The following is a 24,442-nucleotide window of genomic DNA, read 5'->3' as shown; positions in this document are numbered from 1 at the left end:
CACAAATAACAAAAGCAAAAATCAAAAGTGAGACTATATCAACTCAAATGCTCTGCACAGCAGAAGAAACACCTACAAAATGAAAAAATATCAAAGTATGGAATGAGAGAAAATTTTTTGCAGAACATATCTTGTAAGAGGTTATTATCCAAAATATGCAGGGAACTTGTCCAACTGAATAGCAAAAAAAATCCAAACAACCTGATTTAAAAATGGGCTCATGGGCTGAATAGACATTTTTCCAAAGAAGATATACAAATGGCCAAAGGTCCATGTAAAGGTTCTCAACATTACTAATCATCAATGAATCAAAATAAAAAGGACATTCATTAGTCAATTCACACTTGCTTAAATGGCTATTTAATAAAAAAGAAAGGTCAAACTTTGGTGAGGATGAGGGTAAAAGTGAAACATTGTGCACTATTGTTGGAAACGTAAGTTAGTTCAGTCACTGTGGAAAATAGTATGGATGGTCCTTGAAAATTAAAAATAAAACTACTAGATGATCTAGCAGACCCACTTCTGGATGTCTAGCCAAAATAATTGAAATCAGAACCTTAAAGAGATATCTGTACTGTCATGTTCATTGCAGCGTTATAGCCATATATGGAAATAACATAGGTGTCCATGTATCATGAATGCATAAGGGGGATGTGGTACACACACATGCACACGCATGTGCACACACACACACGGGAATATTATTCATTCATGAGAAAGAAGAAAATTTCTCCATTTGTAAAAACATGAATGGATCTCAAGGACACCATGCTAAGTGGAATAAGCCAGTCATAGGAGGACTAATACTGCATGATTTTGCTTATATGATGTGTCTAAATAGTCAAACTCATAGAAACAGAAAGTAGAATGTTGGTTGTCAGGCACTGGGAAGAGGGGAATGGGGAATTGCTGTTCAATGGGCTATAGTTCCAGTCATACAGGATGAAAAAGTTCTAAGAGATCTCATGAACAACATGTGCTTAGAGTTAATGACACTGTACTGTGTATTTAAAATTCAGCTAAGAAAGTAGATCTCATTTTTTTTTACCACAGTGAAGAAAAACCCATCTGTATATTGTTTACAAGAAACCTATCTCAACTGTAAAGAATCAGATGAGTTAAAAATAATATGATAGAGTAAGATATACCTTGCAAACACTAAACAAAAGAAAGCTGAGGTAGCTCTGTTTACTTGCGATAAAGCACACTTCAGAATGATGAAGATTATCTGGAATAAAGAAGTGTATTGTATAATGACAGCATGGTTGATTCTTCAAGAAGACATAACAATTGAAATGTATATGTTCTTGAAAACAGAAGGTCAAAATATGTGAGCCAAAACCAGATAAAACTGCATGAAGAAAGAGACAAATCCACTATTATAGTTGGAGGCATTATCATCTTTCTTTGACTTTGATAAACCAGGCAGTCCAAAAATCCATGAAAATTTAGGTGTCAGGACAAAACTATGAACTAACTTGATCTAGTAGACAATTGTGGAAGAGTCTTGTCAATCATAGCAGAACAAAGATTATTTTCAAGCTCACATAGAATATTTGCCAGACTAGACATCATTCTGGGCCATAAAGCACATCTTAACATATTTTAAAAACATCAATCTTGTAAAGTATATTCTTAGATCAGAAATCAAAAACAGAAAGTTAGCATGAAAATATCTTAATACTTAAGAGATTAAACAAAATATTAACACGTCCAAATAACACGTGGGTTAAAAAAATTCCTAAGAGTATTTTTCATAGAGGAGAGTTTCTTGAGACTAGACAGTATATATTCAACTTGTTCCTGACCAGGTCATATATGTATGAAGGTTAAGAAAATACACATCATAGATATTAGGATCATTTATGTGTTTTATTACACAGAAGACAAGTAAACGAAAATTGTTAAATTAAGACATGAGTATGAATTAAAATTTTGCTCAAGTTTTTATCTAGCGGAGCTATTTCTGTAAAGTTTATTTCAGCAAAATTAATGATTTTTATTTCTCCTGTGGCTGGAAGTACATGATCACAGTGCTCAGGGCAATGTCTGGCTGTCAAAAACAATTAAACTTGGGTAAAATACTGGGTTGAGAAGTTGGAGATTAGTGACAATGGCCCAATTAGTAAGAGCCCCAGAAATAAACCTGCAGTTCAGTAAAGTCAAGTTTTATTTTACACATTTCAGTAAGGGACACTGAACAATATAGGGGTGTCTGACCAAACAAATAAAAAAGGTACAGTTATGGGATTTAGAATTGGTTTATGAAAAAGCTGTGTGTAGTTATAACAAAACACAATTTTTTTTGAAGTTGATATTAATTTCAACCTCTGTCTTGAGAAACAATAATGCACAAGAGTACTTGGATAATTTATTGAACATAAAGTTATTTTTAAGTTAAAAAGTTTATGTATGCATTCACAGTGAGCAGGTAAAACTACTTTAAAAGAATACACAAAAAGCATTAGCATTTCCCCCCCTGAACACTCATAAATGTGAATTTTTGGTGAATAAGCAGTAAATGGAATGATAATCTAGGCTGGCAAATGAAATGAAATATGTCACAAATGTCAAGAATCACAAGGTTTCTACAAATTGTGCATGGACATCTTCATACCCTCAGGAAAAAATGAAGACTCATGATATATAACTCCAAAATATGGATCTTATGATGACTCTAGGGATAAACATAATTCAAATCATCCTTATATGAAGGACAAAAATTTGAAAATAATCTTTACATAATAATTGTAGGCATTGATATAGCAGATTGAAAATAACTTTAATTTTCATTAATTTATCTCAATATTTAATGGCATTGTAAGTGTTAAACAAGACTGTAGCAAAGTTGGTTTTGCTGGGGTGGGTTTTTTGTAGGAAAACATCCTAAGTATAAACACTGAGTGTGGGGTGGAGAGTAGAGCATGTGGAGAGAACAGGAGAAGAAACAGGAGGGAAAGGCTGAGCTGTGCATGGATGAACTGAGCAGTGGATCTAGGCTATTTGGGAGGTGACAAGGCTGGTGGAGAAAACTCTCCCTGGGGCTCTGACGTAAGTGCTTCCCTCAAGGGCTCTCCTGACAGAGAATAAACAGCCTAAATGTCTGGACCCCAGCAAGCTGACTTTCATCATCAATCTTATGTCTGTTCCTGAAGACTCAGGAAAGGCTGGTGAGTGAGTTAGATGCCCGAGGGTGGGGTGGTTCCAGGACCAAGGTAAAGACTGGGCTTGTTTTATGTTCCAGACATGTCAGAGGGGACAGGCCTCTTGGAGGCTATTGACATATGTGCAGAAAGCCTGGCAAAGACCAAGGCATCCAACTGGTTGCTCCCAGTCCATGTGGAGGGTAAAGTTTAGGGAGGGAGGTGCAGAGTGTATAGGCAGCTGAGGTTAATGAAGGTCTATAAAGAATGCAAAGTGATCTAACATATGACAAGTGTCTAATAATTGGGCCAGACATGAGAAAACAAAACAGATATTGACTTAGACTCAAGACCCTTCTGCCAATATGATAAGAGCCCTGACAATGACAGAGGTCTATCCTAGACTCCTAAGGCAGGACTTGGGAAGTGGACCAGGACTTCTCAGGCAGGTATGAGAAGAGAACTGTGAGGGAAGAGCCTTGAGTGTGAGCATTTAGGCTGAACTTTTGTCAGACCAAGGTCACTCTAACTTCATTAGGGGAACAATGGAAGAGGCAAATCTTCACACTGAGCTTTTTGACATCTTTGCCTGGCCCCATTCTATAAAATTTCCTTTGTTTCATTCTTCCCCCAATAATTGCCTGTCCATTCACAGCTTCCAACCTACCCTGCTCTTTTCAGTATTCCTATGCACAGCCTCCTGGATCTCAACAAATGGGGTTCACAAACATGTGGTATTTCAATTTGAATATCCACTTTTTACTATTGCTTCCTCTTCTTTCCATTCTCCTTATAATAAACTAACCAATACAAGGTGAAGTTCAAGTTCAAGTTCAAGAAACCTCTTGTTATAGCATTCTCAGATACATATAATGGTTTCCTTTGTACATTCATGGGCTTCCCTGGTGGCTCAGAAGGTAAAGAATCTGCCTGCAATGCAGGAGACCTGGGTTCGATTCCTGGATCAGGAAGATCCCCTGGAGAAGGTAATGGCAACCCACTCCAGTATTCTTGCCTGGAGAATTCCATGGACAGAGGAGCCTGGCAGGCCATAGTCTATGGGGTCACAAAGAGTTGGACACAACTGAGTGACTAACACTTTCACACTTTATATATTCATAATCCTTTGTTTGTAAGAGAAATATATACAGTGATGTGCTTTATATGATTATCTGAAGATATGCATATCTTTTTAAAAGTAGACTTTTAAAATATTTTAATTCTTATTTTAAAGTTTTAAATTTTATAATGTAGTATAGCTGATTAATGGGCTTCCCTCATAGTTCAGTTGGTAAAGAATCCACCTGCAATGCAGGAGACTGCGGTTTGATTCCTGGGTCAGGAAGATCCCCTGGAGAAGGGATAGGCTACACATTTCAGTATTCTTGGGCCTCTCTTTTGGCTCAACTGGTAAAGAATTCGCCTGCAATGCCAGAGACCTGGGTTGGGAAGATCGCCTGGAGAAGGGAAAGGCTACCCACTCCAGTATTCTGGCCTGGAGAATTCCATGGACAGTATGGCTCGTGGGGTCACAAAGAGTAAGGCATGACAGAGTGACTTTCACTTTCACTTTCCTTTCACAGCTGATTAACAATGTGATAGTTCCCTTTCTCCCCAGCAACCATAAATTCATTCTGTAATCTGTGAATCTGTTTCTGTCTGTAAATAAGTTCATTTGTATCATTTAAGATTATGATATAAGTGATACCATGTTTTATTTTTCCTTCTCTGTTTGGCTTACTTCACTTAGGATGACAATCTCTAGGTCCATCCATGTGCTATAAGTGACATTATTTCATTCTTTTTAATGGCTGAGTAATATTCCACTAAATATATGTACAACATCTTCTTTATCCATTTCTCTGTTGATGGACATTTAGGCTGCTTCCATGTTTTGGCTATTGTAAACAGTGCTACAAGGAATATTGGGGTGCATGTATCCTTTTGGATGGTGTTTTTTCTCCAGATTTATGCCCAGGAATGGGATTGCAGGGTTATATGGTAGCTTTGTTTTTAGCTTTTTGAAGGAATATCCACACTGTTCTCCATAGCAGTTGTACAAACTTATATTCTCACCAGCAGTGTAGAAGAGTCCCATCTCTCCGTACCCTGGAGATGTGCATAACTTTTAGTTAGACTATCACTCACTGAGGCACAGAATATACCCTACTGGCTTTTCATGTTTCTTTTTTGCGTGTTCACAGAAGATGAAGAGTGTGAGATATGCCAAAAGTCTTTGTGACTTCACAAAGTATATTCCAGGAAAATCTGAATTTTCATCTCTGTCGGAGAGTTTGAGGTGATGTCTCTGGTAGTCTCTACATATATGCTTTCTTTAAACCACACTAGTGTTAGCCACATAGTCTTTTGCTTGCTGGGCAACCCTGGCCTTGATGACTAGCATATGTGGATCTTCAATCCCTTCTTCATTTCCTATGTCATCGCCCTGCTTGGGAACAGCCTGCTGATCTTCATTATCTTCATGGAATGGCGCCTCCATGAACCCACGTACCTCTTCCTCTGCTTGCTCTCTGGAGCAGACATTGTCCTCTCCACATGCACAGTCCCTCAGGTCTTGGCTATCTTCTGGTTCAGTGTTGGGTGGATCTTCCTGGATCGCTGCATCACCCAGCTCTTTCGTCCATTTCACCTTCATTCTGAGTGAGGGATTTTTCTGGTGAAGCCATTTAACTTCTACATTGTCATATGCTACCCTCTGAGATATACCACTATTCTTACACACACACTGATTGGGAAAATTGGTGTTATCATCTTTCTGAGAAGTTATTGTATGATTTTCCCCCATGATATTTCTTTTGAAAATATTGACTTTCTGTCAAAATAATGTCATCCCACACAATTTTGTGAACACACTGACTTGGCCAAATATGCTTGTAATGACATTGAGTGAACATCTGGAATGGACTCTCTGTCATAATGTCAACAGTGGTCTTAGATGTCCTATTAATTTTTTGTTTCCTACATTCTGATTCTGCATGCTGTCTTCCACATCCCTTCCAAAGACGTTTGTCACAAGGCTCTCAACACGTGTGGCTCCCATGTCTACATCATCATTCTCTTTTATGGGCCTGGAATCTTCACAACCCTGACTCAGAGGTTTGGTCGGCACATTCCGCCTCACATCCACATCTTGTTGACCAATGTCTGCTTTCTGACTCTACCTGTGCTGAACCCCATCATTTATGGGATCAAGACCAAGCAAATCTGGAGCAGGTGGCTCACATATTTTTTTCCAAGGCAAAGATAACTTTGGAGGATGAACAGAATTTTCAGCTTTTGTAGGTATCTATGATGTGAGCTGTAGAATTGGTGGGTGGAAACCCTAGTGGTAAATTGGATACTAGGAAACAGTGAATTCTATTCCAGTGGAAGTTTTCCAAGAAGGTTCTGGGACTTACATCTTGTGCAGTCAAATCAACAAAGAAAGTAATACCATGTTTGATTGAGCATGCTATGTCTTATGCAGAGCCTGTGAATTTCCAAAGCCATGCATCTTTCATGTCTCTAGCTTGATTTGGTAATAGAGGAAATAAATACAGTGTTCTGGTTTAAGTTTATTCAACTATTTCTCACTGAGTTTTTCACCCTTTGAGACATCTTGTGACATCCCTGGACAGTCACATACAAAGGGTACATTTGTCAGTTATGCAAGATGAATAACTTCTAGAGATGTAATGGATAGCATTGTAACTATAGTTAACTATACTATATATTTGAAATTTTAAGAGGTTTGATCTTAAGTTTTCTCATCACATACAGACACAAATTGTAGTTAAGTGTATAGAATATGTTAATTGGCTTGATTTCTTAATCATTTCAAAATAAATATATCAAAATAATACATTGTATGCCTTAGAAGTATAAACTTTATATTGGTAAATTATAGCTAAATGAAGAAGGAACAAAAAGAGTTCCCCTAAACACAGCCACTAGATAGGTAAATAATTTGGTATTAAGATGATTAAAAAATGAACATGTCCATAAATATGTGCATACATACTTAGTTGTGTCTGGCATTTGCAACCCTATGGACTGTAGCCTGCTAGGCTCCTCTATCCATGAGATTCTCCAGGCAAGAATACTGGAGTGGGTTGCTATTGCCTTCTCCATGAGATTTTCCTGACCCAGGGGTTCAACCTGTATCTTCTGTATTACCCGCATTGGCAGATGGATTCTTTACCACTGAGCCACCTGGGAAGCCTGCTCATAAGTATAGGCAGACACCTATGTAGCTGTACATTTAGAAAAAGTGGAATTATATTAGTGAAAGTGCTTTTGTGTGTGCCATTATCTAACTTGTCCATGACTTACATCAGTAAGTTGTGAATCATAAGAGTAGGTCTTAATATCTGAAAAGAAAAGGAGAAATGTCTGTAGGGTACTGGTTGTGAACACAGGAAATGTGGTTCTTATTTTTAACCAAGGAGAGTACACTGGCAGCACACTGACTTTTGGGCAGGGGAAATCCATGACAGTCTATTCAGCTGCCTGATTGTAAACAACTTCTGAATGTAGGAACTACAACATGCATTATTCCTGGTTCCTTCTTCAACAGCATGTTATATTAGAGGATAGAATAGAGTCTGTGCTAGACACACAGGGAATATGATCAGAACCATTGCATGAACCCAAGGGTAACCATTCCCTTTGAAAGAACTGATATAATTGTGCCCAGGAAAGACATTCCATAGAGATGGAGCTCACACAACTCCCACAAAGTCTCTTTGCACGTAACACAAAGGCAGGACAAGGACAAAAATGGCCATGAATTCAGGGTGAAGTGGCAATCCAGGGTAACACCCAAGAAAAGTGCTTTAAGAAGTTGTCTCACATCTGAATTTTCTCTTCACCTACTTTGGGCCTTCGAATCTGTACTTCAGCCTGAATAGTGCCCACAAACCCAAATGTCATCCCACCTCCATGCCCCTGCTACTTGCTTAGAAACAACCAAGCCATCCCAGCTACCACAGGTATGGAAAGGGTTAACTGTATAAATGGATTCAAGCTTTTGTATGAAAACACTCAGGATTACCACATATTTAGAATATACTTCTCAGTAGTGTAGTCATGGTACTGTTAGTCTCTCACTCATGTCCAGCTCTTTGTGACCTCATGGACTCTAGCCTGCCAGGCTCCTCTGTCCATGGGATCCCCCAGGCAAGAATACTTCAGTGGGTAGTCATTCCTTTCTCCAGTGGATCTTCCTGACCCAGGGATCGAACCAGGGTCTCCAGCATTGCAGACAAATTCTTTACTGTCTGAGCCACCAGTAAAGCCCATATTTCTCAATAATCACACCATAAACAAATAAACTAAAACTTGTAAATAAAAGGAGTGACTCAACAAACATTAATGGACACCCACTTTATAACTTACCAGATCTAAGCTAAAATATGGATATATAGAAATATATATCATATTCCCCCTCTCTTAGGAAGGCCATACATTATAGCAGACAAAATAGCTAGCAATTAAAATGTCTTGTGATAAATTGTGTAGACAACGCTGTGGAACACTGTGAGACAAAGGACAGTCACTCTGCCTAGCTGGGAGTGAGAGGAGTCGTCCTATAGGAGCTGATTCCTGTGCTGAGTGTTGACCAGTAGCAAGTTTCCCAGGTCAAAGGACTTGGGAATAGCAAGTAGGCAGTCTGAGAAGTAGAATATGAGGGGCAAGAGAGGGTCCTTAAGAGACAGGCAAGGTGATCCAGGAAAGGCCTTGAATATGAAGGAGCTCAGGACTTGCCATTCCCAAATAGGTCACTTTGAAATAATGATTATTTGCAGTGAAAGAGAAATTGAAAGTGAAAGTCACTCAGTCATGTCCGACTCTTTGCGACCCCATGGACTATACAGTCCATGGAATTCTCCAGGCCAGAATACTGGAGTGGGTAGCCTTTCCCTTCTCCAGGGGTGCTTGAAAAACAGTGAATGACATGGAGGCTCTCTGACCACTTTTTCTACTTAAAAACAGCCCATACAATTTCCCAGGAGAAAGGTGACCTCCCTGTAGCAGCAGCAGCAGACCGTCCTTGTTTGCAGAGACTGGGAAGCCATGCTGAAATGGGTCTGAAAAAACAAGTTTGACAAAATAATTCTTATCTCCCCTTGTTCCTGCCTTCTGTACCATATATTCTCTAGTCACTTCCTTACAACTTATTGTGCCTCACTCAAAGCCCTGTGTCTTGACACTTCATCACAAATTTATTATTATTTCTTTGTCTTAAAAATATGAGGGCTTTTTGGTCTGGTCATTTATTTAGGGCTTCATTCAGTTGTGAAGGTCCTCATATACAGGTAAATATTGAATAGATCTTGTACACTTTTCTGTCTGCTTCATCTGTCTCTTGTCAGTTTAATGTTTAGGCTCAGGCAGAGACCTTAAGCAGGTAGAGGAGGGTGGCTGAGTGGTAAAGAATCTATCTGTAATGCAGGAGATGCGGGTTTGATCCCTGGGTTGGGAAAATCCCCTGGAGAAGGAAATAGCAACACACTCCAGTATCCTTGCCTGGGAAATCCCATGGACAGAGGAGCCTGGTGGACTACAGTCCATGAGGTCGAAAAGAGACACGACTTAGTGACTAAACAACAAAGCACTATTCACACTAGAGATTTAGACATTAGCTGATATTCACAGTGGCTGTTTGAGAATGTTAATAAGCCATGATCTGACTTTGAATAAAGAAAGTAAATTATGGTGATTTGACCCTTAGGATTTGGTGTGTGTACTTAGATTCAAATTAAGTAGACTCAAATTTTGGACACTGGCAGTGTCAGCAATGTGTCAAATTATTATAGGCATTTGATCAATTCTTGCTGCTACATTTCCCATTACAAAAAAAGATACTTAAGTAAATAGGTTTTAGTACAAAATCTATCTCAAATTTTTGCTGAGAAGAATATATGTGCTATTTCAGCTTATTAGAATTAGAAAAAACTCACTTTTAATCAATCAATTCAACAAGTATTTATTGGACGACTTTATGAGCTCGACATTATGCTGGGTGTTAGGTAAGATGCGTGCGTGCTCAGTTGTGTTCGACTCTTTTCGACCCCATCGACTGTAGCCCTCCAGGATCCTCTGTTCACGGGATTTTCCAGGTGAGAATACCGGAATGGGTTGCCACTTCCTCCTCCAGGAGATATTCTCAACCCAGGGATCACACCCGGGTCTCCTGCATTGGCAGGTGGATTCTTTACCAATGAGCCACCAGGGAAGGAAGTAAGCCTAAGCACTTACAATCCCTATCTTTCAGGTATTTCAATCCATTGAGGAATTAAAATAATAATCAGCTTTCATACAAGTGTAGGCACTTTTGAGTGCTTTGGGATCTCAAAGGAAAAGCTATGTGGGACTGGGAGGGAACATAAGTTTCTTGGATGGAAATGAGTTTAGGTTTGATCTAACAGCTGAATAGATTACTTAGAAGGTGTTTGTAGATGGAGGTCGAGACAGAGAACTTTGAGGGGAGAGAACACAGCTTGTACAAAGATACTGAGGCTAGACAGAGACTGCTACCTTCAAGGAAATGAAAGGACTAAAAGATCCCCAGCATGTCTTTCTAACAGGTAAGATTAGAACCGTTTTCATTTTTTGTTAAACAAGGAAGCCATTAAAGTATTTAAGCATGAGTTACACTTGATCAGATGTGTGTTTTGCAGGTAGCTTTCCTTTCCTTATCTGTTTAGATTCTCGAGTGGAATGGGGCAGAGCAGCAGCAGAGACTTGAGGGCACATCAGGTATGCAAAATTTGGGAATGGAAGACATTTCCTTTAAGATACAGAATTTGAAAGTCCATTAACCCTCAGACCTGAAGTGTCCTGGTATTGACTTTCCTTTGTACAACTTTTAGGGCTTTAGGCTTCAAAGTAGGTTCTCAGTCTAGCTGCTGTGGCATCCTCTGGGAGTTTGTTGGAAGTATATATTCTTGGATCTCACTCTGGATTAATAAATCAGAAATTGCATGTTAGGATGATCCTAAAAGAACCTGTCAGGTTATTTGAATACAGGTGATTTAAGTAACATTGCTTAAGGTAAAAGATTCTCAACTTTGGTTGTATGTTATATCCACCTGGCTAGTTTGAGGAACTATTGCTATCTAGTTCCCACCAGCAGACACCAGGATTTAAAATTTTCCTGAATCTAACGATTGTTAAAACTCTTCAGAAACTTCTAATGTATAGTTGTGTACCTAAGAAGTAAAGATAGGACTTTGTATTTTCAGAAATGCCTGCCTCAGGCAGTTGTCCACAAGCACTGGTGGGCACAGAATCACCTGGGGGGATTTTCATAACATAGATTTGGGCTCCACCCCCAGAGTATCTGACTTAGTAGGTCTGGGGTCCATATTTACATTTTCCTCAAGTTTCTACTTGATGCTAAAGCTAGTGGTCTGGGGAATCCACTTGGAGAAACAGTGCTTTAGAGGATATAATGACTTAGGAAAATTAGCAATTCACAACCACCTCCCATAAGAGAAGCATTAAAATATAGTGTGTTGCTTCATAGATATTGTCCCTGCACAAGTGTAAAGTCATATGTTTATCTTTCCTTTTTGTTTGGTATTTTTATAATTTATAAGTATATAATATTCACTTAAAACTTAAGACATATGAAAATGAAAATAATTTTAAATGTATTGCATTTCTGTATGCAAATGTTTGGGTTTCCTGGGTAGCTCAGCTGGTTCAATTCCTGGGTCAAGAAGATCCCCTGGAGAAGGGATAGGCTACCTACTCCAGTACTTTTGGGCTTTCCTGGTGGCTCAGATGGTAATGACTCAGTCTGCATTGCAGGAGACCTGGATTTGACCCCTGGGTTGGGAAGATCCCTGGAGGAGGGCATGGCAACCCACTCCATTATTCTTTCCTGGAGAATCCCCATGGACAGAGGAGCCTGTCGAGCTACAGATCATGGGGTCACACAGTGACTAAGCACAGCACAGCAGGTGCAAATGCTCACATAAAGCTGAATTTGAAAGCATGAAAGTAGGCAGAAGCTCTTACCAATTCCTGATTTTCTTGCAATCCCACTCCTGGGAATATACCCAGACAAAACTATAATTAACAATATAACAATACATCAATATGTTCATCTCTATATTCATAGCTTCACTGTCCACAACAGCCAAAACATGGAAACAAACTAAATGTCCACTGACAGATGAATGGATAAAGAAGATGTGAACATTGATACAACTGAATACTACTCAGCCATTAAAAATAAGGAAAAATGCCATTTACAGCAACATGGATGCAATTAGAGATTTTCATACTTAGAGAATAAGTCAAAGTGAGAGATTATGGTATCACTTACAGGTGGAATCTAAAGTATGACAGAAATGAACATATCTACAAAACAGAAACAGACTCCTAGTCATAGAGAACAGACTTGTGTGTGCGTAGGGGAAGGGGGAAGGGAGAGGGATGGACTGGGAGTTTGGAGTTGGTGATGAAAACTATTGCATTTAGAATGGATAAACAACAAAGTCCTAATGATTAGCACAGGAAACTCTATTGAATATCCTGTGATAAACCATAGTTGAATATAAAAATGTATATATGTGTATTGCTGAATCACTTTATACAGCAGATTGGCACAACATTGTAAATCAATTATGTTGTTTAGTTGCTAAGTCCTGTCCAATTCTTTGCAACCCCATAGACACCCCAACAGGTTCCTCTGTCCACGGGGACTCACCAGGCAAGAATAGAGGGTTGCCATTTCCTTCTCTCAGCTATACTTCAATAAAAAAATTAAAAAAAGAAATTATCAATATTTGTCCTTAACATATCATGAGATATTTCACGGTCATTACCAATAGGTAGATTTGCTTTCACAAATTCTTTTTAGGGCAAGGATCCAGTAAGTATCTTGAGTATCTGGCAGATGTTCTGCATGAGTTCATCACACTTAGTCGAGACTGAGACATGGAGAAGTCCTACTCCAGCAGTGGCTTCTTGGTTCCATTTTGGAGCACTTTCTTACTAATACCAAGAAGATTTTGGTTCTCCTTCCAAATATGAAATACAGAAAATTCTGTGTTGCTGAAACACTAATAAATGATCAGTAGGGATGTAGTCCAGAATGTGACTTTTGTACTGGTGAAAAGTTTTATGAATTATGGGGCCAAATTTGCACAATCTTATGATTTATAGTTTCATTTCAAGAATATCCAACTGTATCTTAGTGCAACAATATTACAGTTATAGGTAAAGTTGCCTTGAATGTCAGTTAAAAATTTTAAAATAGACTTCTGGGCAAATCATGAACAGTTCACTTCAGTGTTGTAACATTTTAGAGTTCACCTAGTTGAGCTGATCCCTGAGATAATTGTAAAATTCTGGTCAGTTTCATCTCTCATTCACTTTGCAAAATCACAGGGCCAGATCTAGGTATTAAAAACCTCCATTGGGTGCCCATTGTACTATAAAGCTACAGGAGTCAAAACAGTATGATACTGGCACAAAAAATAGAAATGTAGATCAATGGGACAAGATAGAAAACCCAGAAATAAGCCCATGCACCTATAGTCAATTAATCTATGACAAAGGAGGCAAGACTACATAATATTGGAAAGATAGTTGCTTCAACAAATGATGCAGGGAAAACTGGACAGCTACATGTTAAAAAAAAATGAAATAGATCATTCCTTAACTCCATACACAAAAATAAGCTCCAAATGGATTTAAGACCTAAGTGTTAGACCAGACACTATAAAATTTTTAGAGCAAAACATAGGCCGAACACCCTCTGACATAAATCACACCAACATTTTTTTTAATCCATCTCCCAGAATAATGGAAATAAAAGCAAAAATAAATGGGACCTACTTAAAGGCTTTTGCACAGCAAAGGAAACAATAAACAAAACAAAAAGACAATCCGAAGATTGGGAAAAATATTTCCAAATGATGTGACTGATAAGGGATTAGTCTCCAAAATTTACAAACAGCTTATGACACTTAATAGCATCAAAACAAACAACTCACTCAAAAAATGGGCAGAAGACTGAAATAGACATTTCTCTAAAGAGGACATACAGATGGCCAAGAGGTGCATGAAAAGATGTTCAACATTGCTAGTTATTAGAGACATGCAAATCAAAACTACAGTGAGATATCCCCTCACACCGGTCAGAATGGCTATCATCAAAACAACAATAACAACAACAACAATAAAACAAAACCCGCAAACAGATGCTGGAGAGAGTATGGAGAGAAGGGAACCCTCCTGCACTGTTCGTGGGAATGTAAATTGGTACAGCCACTATGGAGAATAGTATGGAGGTTCCTTTAAAAATTAAAAATAGACCTACCACGGTGTTAGTTGCTCAGTCCCGACTCTTTGCGACCCCATGGACTATAGCCTGCCAGGATCCTCTGTCCATGGAATCCTTCAGGCAAGAATACTGAAGTGGGTTTCCCTTCCCTTCTCCAGGGGATCTTCCCAACCCAGGGGTTGAATCCAGGTCTCCCGCATTGCAGGTGGATTCTTTACCCACTGAGCCACAAGGGAAACCCAGAGCTACCATATGACTCTGCAATCCCACTCCTGGGCATATATCCAGAGAAAAACATGGCCCCAAAAGATACATGCACCCCAATATTCATTGCAGCACTACTTACAATAGCCAAGACATGGAAACAATCTAAAAGTCCATCGACAGAAGAATGGATAAAGAACATGTGGTGTGTGTGTGTCTATATATATATATATATATATATATATATATATATATATAATGTACATATAAATAAATAAATATATATAATATATACACACATATATAATGAAATATTATACAGTCATTAAAAATAATGAAATAATTCCATTTGCAGCAATATAGATGGACAGAAATTGTCATACTGAGTGAAGTAAGTCAGATAGAGAAGGAGAAATATCATATGACATCCCCTATATCTGGACTCTAAAAAGAAATGATACAAACGAACTTACTTACAAAGCAGACAGAGACTCACAGACTTAGAAAATTATTTCTTTGTTGCCGGAGGGGAAGGGATAGTTAAGGACTTTGGGAAGGTCGTGTACACACTGCTATATTTAAAATGTATAACCAACAAAAATTGATTGTATAGCACTTGGAACTCTGTTCAATGTTATGTGCCAGCCTGGATGGGGGAGGGAGAATGGATATATGTATATATATGGCTGAGTCCCTTAGCTGTTCACCTGAAACTATCACAACATTTTAATCGGCTATTCCCCAATAAAAAGTGTTTTGGGTGTTAAAAAATTAAATAAAAAATGTAAGGAATTAAATAATAGTGTATAAGACAGAAAAAAACAACTCTCATTAGGTGGCCACAGTGTTGCTGAGATTTAGTGGTTTATTTGATCTAATCATTTCTGCTTTTCTCATGATGAGATATATTTACAATCAGATTGAATCAATTAACAATTAGCTATTTCTCTTGCACCCTTTTGCAGTAAAAGGATTATCTTCCTGATCAGTGTCTTAGTCACAGTTTTTTTCTCTATTATTTGATTAAACAATTATACATATGGTTATAAGAGTAGTACTTAAATGTTTTATATACTGAGTAGGGAATGCTCAGAGCAGTACTTGAGATGTGCTAAAGGACACTGAGTTTGATCAACTCTCTCTAGAATCATTATGAATTGAAAAAATGTCAATGGGCAAAAACAAAAGTGTTCTTGTAACTTGTGAAAAACTATCAGCAGAAATGTTTCCAGAGGTGGATTTGACTCTGGTGAATAATCTTATAAATTTAGGAGCAGAAATGAGGATATCTTCCTACAATTTAACACAGTAACACTTCTGAAGTATCAACAATATGAGAAAAGCTATAGAATAACCATAGTGATGTTTTGTGTCATTAAATTAGATATAGGATTGAAAATTTCAAGTCTGTGAGTAGCCTACTGGCTTTGTCTAAAAACAAAACTAGCACCATATGCACAAGCAATGAAAGGGTTAACTGGAGATTGCAAAATGCTCTGTGATGGCTGTTGGGGGTAGGCACAAATTTGAGGTAGAAGTCGGGTGATTTAGTCACTGGATTGTTCTGGTGATTGGATTACGTTCTCTGTTCAGCACCCACTATCCAAACCCAATCACTCAGGCTAAAAGGTGGCCTGAGGGGGCTCTTGAGTTTCTGTGGATATGTTCTCTATGGATATGTGTACATACGTAAGTATAATTCAATAAACTTTACACCGGAAAAACAAAACAAAAACCCAGTCACTCAAGATTTAACCCAATCACCAATCAAGAGATCTCCACTCATCAAGGGCTGGTGCCTCCGTATAAAAACGTTCTGTTTTTTGACACTAATACTCTGGAAGAGCTGGGCCCAGGCCATCCTCTCCCAAGTTTCAGAGTCCCCTCAGCCTCAGAATTCCACTTATCTGCTTGGAGTCCCAAGTGGCCCCCGCCATGTCCTTCTCCCCGCTCAAGGTGGCTGTGGTCTGCATGAGCAACATGAACAGGAGCATGGAGGCCCACCGCATTCTCAGGAAGAAAGGTTTCAGTGTCAGGTCTTTTGGGGCCGGATCCCGAGTCAGGCTCCCAGGAACCGCACGCAACCTCCCTGTGGTTTACGATTTCTCCACCACCTACGAGGAGATGCGCAAGGACCTTGCGCGCAAAGACCGAGAACGCTATACCAGCAACGGTATCTTGCACATCTTGGGAAGAAACGAGAGAATCAAGCCTCGCCCAGAAAGATTTCAAGAGTGCAGAGATCGCTTTGATGTCATCTTCACCTGCGAGGAGAGTGTCTATGACCGGGTGATAGAAGAGCTGTGGGCCCAAGAGCAGGAGACTTGCCAGCCTGTGCACGTGATCAACGTGGACATGGACGACAACCTGGAGGACGCCACCCTGGGGTCTCTGATCATCTGCGAGCTCTGCGAACGCCTCCAGCAGGCAGAGGACATGGAAGGCAGTCTGGCTGAGCTGCTCCTGGCAGCGGAGAGGAAAACAGGAAGGAGCTTTCTGCACACGGTCTGCTTCTACTGAGGAAGAGAGCAAACCATGGCTGACTCTCGGCCTTCTCTCTTTACCTTGGTCACATTATTTGGCACCAATTTGTGTGCTAGTCTTCAAGGTTGGCTTAAAGTGTTTCCTAAATCCTTTCGAAACATAGTCCTCCCCTCTGATTTTGATTAGAGTTTTGTAACTGAAAGTGGGTTCTGGCTGCTCGCTGTTCAAAAGCCAATAAAGAGGCAAGTTTAGTGGAAAGGAAAGTTTATTTTGCATCCTGGCAACCAGGTGGAGGGGGCAGGGGAGTGGTGGTTCAGGGAGGGGGACAGACTTCTCTCCAAAGACTGACTCTGCCCCTCTGACAATCAGTGGGCAAGAATTTTTATAGACAGAGGGAGGGGGCCACATGCAGAAACAGCTATGACAGTCGTCTTGACGTTGGTCATGAGCTGATTTGATCAGCATCATCTTGATTTTTTAAGTCCAGTTAATCTTCAGTTCTATGGTTGGTTTGTTCCTCTTACCTTATGAGCATTTTCAAAATTGTGGAAGCTTATATCATGGATGGGGCCAGTCTGGTAGCTCAGTGGTAAAGAATCTGTCTGCAATGCAAGAGACACAGGTTCATTCCCTGGGTCAGGAAGATTCCCTGGAGAAGGAAATGGCAACCCACTCCAGTACTCTTGCCTGAAAAATCCCATGGACAGAGAAGCCTGGCAGCTACTGTCCATAAAGTTACAAAAGAGTCTTAGCAACTTAGCGACTAAACAACAAAAACAGCGAATGTCATGGCAAACAAAAACAGCAAATGTCATGGCAAATACCTAGTCATTCTGTAGTTAGTCCACAGGGCAGGTGTTTCAGTATCTACAAGATAGCTCACAGGATATGTCTCAGAATATTATCTACAGCACTTAAGGGAGAACTGCGATGGTGTGATCACTCACCTAGAGCCAGACATCCTGGAATGTGAAGTCAAGTGGGCCTTAGAAAGCATCACTATGAACAAAGCTAGTGGAGGGGATGGAATTCCAGTTGAGCTACTTCAAATCCTGAAAGATGATGCTGTGAAAGTGCTGCACTCAATATGCCAGCAAATTTGGAAAACTCAGCAGTGGCCACAGGACTAAAACAGGTGAGTTTTCATTCCAATCCATTCCAATCCCAAAGAAAGGCAGTCACAAAGAATGCTCAAACTACTGCACAATTGCACTCATCTCACACGCTAGCAAAGTAATGCTCAAAATTCTCCAAGTCAGGCTTCAACAGTATGTGAACCATGAACTTCCAGATGTTCAAGCTATATTTAGAAAAGGCAGAGGAGACAGAGATCAAATTGCTGATATTTGTTGGATCATCGAAAAAGCAAGAGAGTTCCAGAAAAATATCTATTTCTGCTTTATTGACTATGCCAAAGCCTTTGACTGTGTGGATCACAATAAACTGTGGAAAATTCTTCAAGAGATGGAAATACCAAACCACCTCATCTGCCTCCTGAGAAATCTGTATGCAGGTCAGGAAGCAACAGTTAGTACTGGACATGGAACAACAGACTGGTTCCAAATCCGGAAAGGAGTACGTCAAGGCTGTATATTATCACCCTGCTTATTTAACTTATATGCAGAGTACATCATGAGAAATGCTGGGCTGGATGAAGCACAAGCTGGAATCAAGATTGCCGGGAGAAATATCAATAACCTCAGATAGCAGATGACACCACCCTTATGGCAGAAAGTGAAGAGTAACTAAAGAGCCTCTTGATGAAAGTGAAAGAGGAGAGTGAAAAAGTTGGCTTAAAGCTCAACATTCAGAAAACTAAGATAATGGCATCTGGTCCCACCACTTCATGGGAAATAGGTGGGGAAACAGCATCAGACTTTATTTTTTGTGGCTCCAAAATCACCACAGATGGTGATTTCAGCCATGAAATTAAAAGATGCTTACTCCTTGGAAGGAAAGTTATGAGCAACCTAGATAGCATATTTAAAAGCAGAGACATTACTTTGCCAGCAAAGGTCCATCTATTGAAGGTTATGGTTTTTCCAGTGGTCATGTATGGATGTGAGAGTTGGACTGTGAAGAAAGCTGAGCACCGAAGAATTGATGCTTTTGAACTGTCGTTTGGAGAAAACTCTTGAGAGTCACTTGGACTGCAAGGAGATCCAACCAGTCCATCCTAAAGGAGATCAGTCCTGGGTGTTCACTGGATGCTGAAGCTGAAACTCCAGTACTTTGGCCACCTCATGCAAAGAGTTGACTCATTGGAAAAGACCCTGATGCTGAAAGGGATTGGAGGCAGGAGGAGAAGGGGATGACAGAGAATGAGATGGCTGGATGGCATCACCGACTCGATGGACATGAGTTTGAGTAAACTCCAGGAGTTGGTGATGGACAGGGAGGCCTGGCGTGCTGCAATTCATGGGGTTGCAAAGAGTCAGACATGACTGAGCAACTGGACTGAACTGAACTGAAAGATACTTAACTATGCTTAGTGACTAAACTATTATTTAGTTTTGTTAGACTGTTTTCCTTTGTTTCTGCCTTTTCTCACTTCTATGATTAAGCTTATTCTTTTTCTTTATTTTTGGCTCTGCTGGGTCTTCCATGCTCTGTGTGGATTTTCTTCATTGCAGTGTGCAGGTTTCTCTTGGTTTGAAGCACCAGTTCTAGGTGGGCAGTTGTCAGTTAGGCCAGCTTAGTAGTTGTGGCCAATGAGTTATATTGTCCTGTGGCATGTTGAATCTTCCTGGACCAGGGATCAAACCTGTGCCCCCTGGACAGGCAGAGAGACTCGTAACCACTGAACTACCAGGGAAGTTCCTAAGGTTATTTTTTGACTAAAGTTTTTTCACAGATAAAGGCTGACTGAGGACATGGTGGGGAAGGCCCATAAGGCCCTGATCCATTTCCATCTGCTCTATTCAGTTCATGCCCAAGATCTAGTTCTTCATGACTTATAGGATCCCTTCAAGTCTGGGTCACTGACTGTAATAAAATTTCACACTATATTTAAGTTGTGACTACTTATCCATTTATGCCTGGTGTTTGTAAGACTTTTCTCTTACAATTGTTCTGCTTCCCTTGTATTCTTGAAGCCATTCTTTGTACCAATTCCCAGGGATTTCCAAGTTCCAGTCAAGGCTCAGAAACTTCTGCTTTGAGTCAGTTGCTCTCAAGTCATGGTGTCCATCGCAGTCATCTGAAGGGCTTTGTACATGACAGACCTCTGGGCTCCACTCCCACAGCTTCTGATTTGGTGATCTGGGGTCCAAAGTTGCCTCTATCACACATTACAGGTTGATGTTAATGCCCTGGCTCTGGGATTCACACTTTGAGAAGACTGAGTATGTTTTCTAAGGTAGGACTGTGAATATGACAATCACTCTAACTGTTGGAGGCACAGGGACATAAAATCTGTGATGTACTAAATGAATGTTTCTCTTGCACCATTTTGAAGGGACAAGACTGTCTCTCCTTATTGTTTGGTCTCTTGTTTATAGTTTTTAGACCAATATCCTTTGCTCTGTCAATTCTGCAAACTAACAAAGGAATGGAACTAAAAATTACTGTATTTCAATATAGAATGGTCAGACAGCTCTCTACTTAAAGACATGAGAAAGTTAGTGGTGGCTGCTCCAGTCCCTGGAGAATCATCATGAATTCAAGAAAATAAAATAGAGGATAGGCAGTGTTCTTGGAACTCCTGAAATACTGCAGGGATGTTTTCCAGGAGTTCCCTTTTTACACAGGTGAATAATTTTATTACTTTATGGACAAAACTATGTGTATCTTCCTGTGATTTAACACAATTACAATTCTATAGCATCAATTGTAGGAGAGAAATATGGAAAAATTCTTGTAATTGAATGAAGTATAAGCTTGGAAATTTCAAACATGTTTTTCATATGCACATTCTCAGGTCACTGGAAGGGCTGCTGAAAAGCTTGGGAGTAGTCTGGGCATTTTGCCTAATATCATAGGTTCAGTTCAGTTGCTCAGTCATGTCCAACTCTTTGCAGTCCCATGAACAGGCCTCCTGTAGCCAGACCTCCCTGTCCATCACCAACTCCTGGAGTTTACTCAAACTCATGTCCATTGAGTTGGTGATGCCATCCAACCATCTCATCCTCTGTCACCCCCTTCTCCACCCGCCTTAATCTGTCCCAGCATCAGGGTCTTTTCCAATGAGTCAGTGCTTTGCATCAGGTGGCCAAAGTATTGGAGTTTCAGTTTTAGCCTTAGCCCTTACAATGAATATTCAGGACTGATTTCCTTTAGGATGGACTGGTTGGATCTCCTTGCAGTCCAAGGGATTCTCAAGAGTCTTCTCCAATACCACAGTTCAAAAGCATCAATTCTTCGGTGCTCAGCTTTCTTTATAGTCCAACTCTCACATACATACTTGACTACTGGATAAACCATAGCTTTGACTATATAGACTTTTGTTGGCAAAGTGATGTCTCTGCTTTTTAATATGTTGTCTAGGTTGGTCATAACTTTTCTTCCAAGGAGTAAGCGTCTTTTAATTTCATGGCGGCAGTCACCATTTGCAGTGATTTTGGAGCTCAAAAAAATAAAGTCTTCACTGTTTCCATTGTTTCCCCATCTGTTTGCCATGAAGTTATGGGACCAGATGCTCTGATTTTTTGAATGTTGAGTTTTAAGCCAACTTTTTCACTCTCCTTTCACTTTCATCAAGAGGCTCTTTTGTTCTTCACTTTCTGCCATAAGCATGGTGTCATTTGCATATCTGAGGTTATTGATATTTCTCCCGGCAATCTTGATTCCAGCTTGTGCTTCATCCAGCCCAGCATTTCTCATGATGTACTCTACATAAAAGTTAAATAAGCAGGGTGACAATATACAGCCTTGATGTACTCCTTTCTTGATTTGGAACCAGTCTGTTGTTCCATGTCCAGTTCTAACTCTTGCTTCTTGGCCTGCATACAGATTTCTCAGGAGGCAGATGAGGTGGTTTGGTATTTCCATCTCTTGAAGAATTTTCCACAGTTTGTTATCATCCACACAGTCAAAGGTTTTGGTGTAGTCAATAAAGCAGAAGTAGATGATTTTCTGGAACTCTCTCGCTTTTTTGATGATCCAGCAGATGTTGGCAATCTGATCTCTGGTTCCTCTGACTTTTTTAAATCCAGCTTGAACATCTGGAAGTTCACAGTTCATGTATTGTTGAAGCCTGGCTTGGAGAATTTTGAGCATTACTTTGCTAGCATGTGAGATGAGTGCAATTGTGTGGTAATTTGAGCATTCTTTGGGATTGTCCTTCTTTGAGACTGGAATGAAAACTGACCTTTTCCAGTCCCGTGGCCACTGCTGAGTTTTCCAAATTTGCTGGCATATTGAGTGCAGCACTTTCACAGCCTCATCTTTCAGAATTTGAAATAGCTCAACTGGAATTCCATCCCCTCCTCTAGCTTTGTTCATAGTGATGCTTCCTAAGGCCTGCATTCCAGAATGCCTGGCTCTAGTTGAGTGATCACACCATTGTGATTATCTGGGTCATGAAGATCTTTTTTTGTATAGTTCTTCTGTGTATTATTGCCATGTTCTTAATATCTTCTGCTTATGTTAGGTCCATACCACTTCTGTCCTTTATTGTTCCCATCTTTGCATGAAATGTCCTTTGGTATCTCTAATTTTCTTCAAGAGATCTGTAGTCTTTCCCATTCTATTGTTTTCCTCTATTTCTTTGCCCTGATCACTGAGGAAGGCTTTCTTATCTCTCCTTGCTATTCTTTGGAACTCTGCATTCAAATGGTATATCTTTCCTTTTCTCCTTTGCCTTTCACTTCTCTTCTTTTCACAGCTATTTGTAAGGCCTCCTCAGACAACCATTTTGCCTCTTTGCATTTCTATCATAAGTGGAGATTTCAAAACACAGCCACAGGGTAACCACACCCTTGTCCAATATTAGATGTTAAAGATGATTTAACACCAGATTGTTCAGATGACTGAATCTAGTTCTCCAGTCCAAATTCACTATCCAAACCCATTTAAGAGTTAACCCACTTATCAGTCAAGAGTTCTCTACCCACCTCATTGTGGTGACTGCATATAAACTTGGTCTCTGTTCTTTGACACTATACTAGTTGCAAGAGCTGGACCCAGGTGCTCATCTCCCTGGTTTCAGAGTTCCCTTGGACCTTGAAGCCCACCCATGCAGCTGGAGTCTCAAGTGGCCACCATCATGCCCTCCTCCCCATTCAACATGGCCATGGTCTGTATGAGCAACATGAACAGGAGCATGGAAACCCAAAGCATCCTCGAGATGAAAGGATTCAATTTCAGGTCTTTTGGAGTGGGATCCTGTGTGGCATTCCCAGGACTGGCACCCTCCCCGTGGTCTATGATTTCTCCACCACATATGAGTAGATACGCAAGGACCTTCTCCTCAAAGACCAGGTATGCTATAGCAGCAGTGGGGTGTTTCACATGTTGGGGAGAAATGAGATAATTAAGCCTTGTCCAAAATGATTTCAAGAGTGCACAGATCCCTTTGATGTCATCTTCACCTGTGCTGAGAGAGTGTATAAAATAGTAGTGATAGATCTGTGTGATAGAGAACAGAATACCTGGCAGCCTGTGCATGTGATCAACTTGGATACAAAGGACATGCTGAAGGCAGCCAGCCTTGGTGCTTCGATCATCTGTGAGCTCTGCCAGGGTCTCCAGCAGGCTGATGACATGCAAAGCAGTCTGGCCGAGCTGCTCCAGGCAGCAAAGCAGAAAACAGGAAGGAGCTTTTTGCACATGGTCTGCTTCTACTAAAGATCTTAGGTGGTTTTCAGCTCCCTTGTCAGTAAGAACTTTAGTATAGACTTTTGGGCTAATGGATATTTTCTCTGAGAAGGGTCTTCAAAGTTCTTTTATATTAAAAGCTGTCTATATGATTTTTTTTTTCAGGTGCATCCCACTCAGGCAAAAAGTGGAGGATAAAAAGGTTTCATGGCAAACAGAACACGAACTGTAAGTAGGCATCAAAGTCCTTTCAATTTGAGTTTGAATAGTGTGGAGACTTGCCTTCAAAGGAATAATTCAGTGTTCACATGTCTCTGCAAAGAAGTCAACCTCCAGGACTCCATTTTAATGATCAACAAACCAAGGCTCATAATGGCTTGCTGGACAAGTGAAGTGTTGAAGGATATTTCAGAAAATGAAAAACAGTGTCTATTTTATCCATTTATAGTGATAACAATCCTTTTGCTTTTCTGGCATATGTATAAATGTGAATTGTTTTTTTTTTTAGTGAGCTAGGTTTGTATTGAATGTTTGAACTTAAAAATATTTTTAT

At 39.9% G+C, this 24,442-nt stretch overlaps 1 protein-coding gene and 2 pseudogenes across 1 annotated transcript; all 3 read left to right on the top strand.

Annotated features, from left to right (window-relative positions):
* The first annotated feature begins 5,469 nt into the window (after positions 1–5,469).
* Positions 5,470–6,446, top strand: LOC122449318 (annotated as a pseudogene).
* A 10,138-nt stretch (positions 6,447–16,584) lies between these two features.
* On the top strand, positions 16,585–17,169 carry LOC122450461 (RNA polymerase II subunit A C-terminal domain phosphatase SSU72-like). Its single transcript, XM_043482828.1, has one exon. It carries the CDS (start codon positions 16,585–16,587, stop codon positions 17,167–17,169), a length of 585 nt encoding a protein of 194 aa, XP_043338763.1.
* Positions 17,170–23,338: 6,169 nt separating this feature from the next.
* LOC122449633 lies at positions 23,339–23,919 on the top strand (annotated as a pseudogene).
* Positions 23,920–24,442: the final 523 nt, after the last annotated feature.

The sequence above is a fragment of the Cervus canadensis genome, chromosome 11 (genome assembly GCF_019320065.1).
Source record: "Cervus canadensis isolate Bull #8, Minnesota chromosome 11, ASM1932006v1, whole genome shotgun sequence".
Lineage (NCBI taxonomy): Eukaryota > Metazoa > Chordata > Mammalia > Artiodactyla > Cervidae > Cervus > Cervus canadensis.
This window is presented reverse-complemented; position numbering and strand designations above follow the sequence as displayed.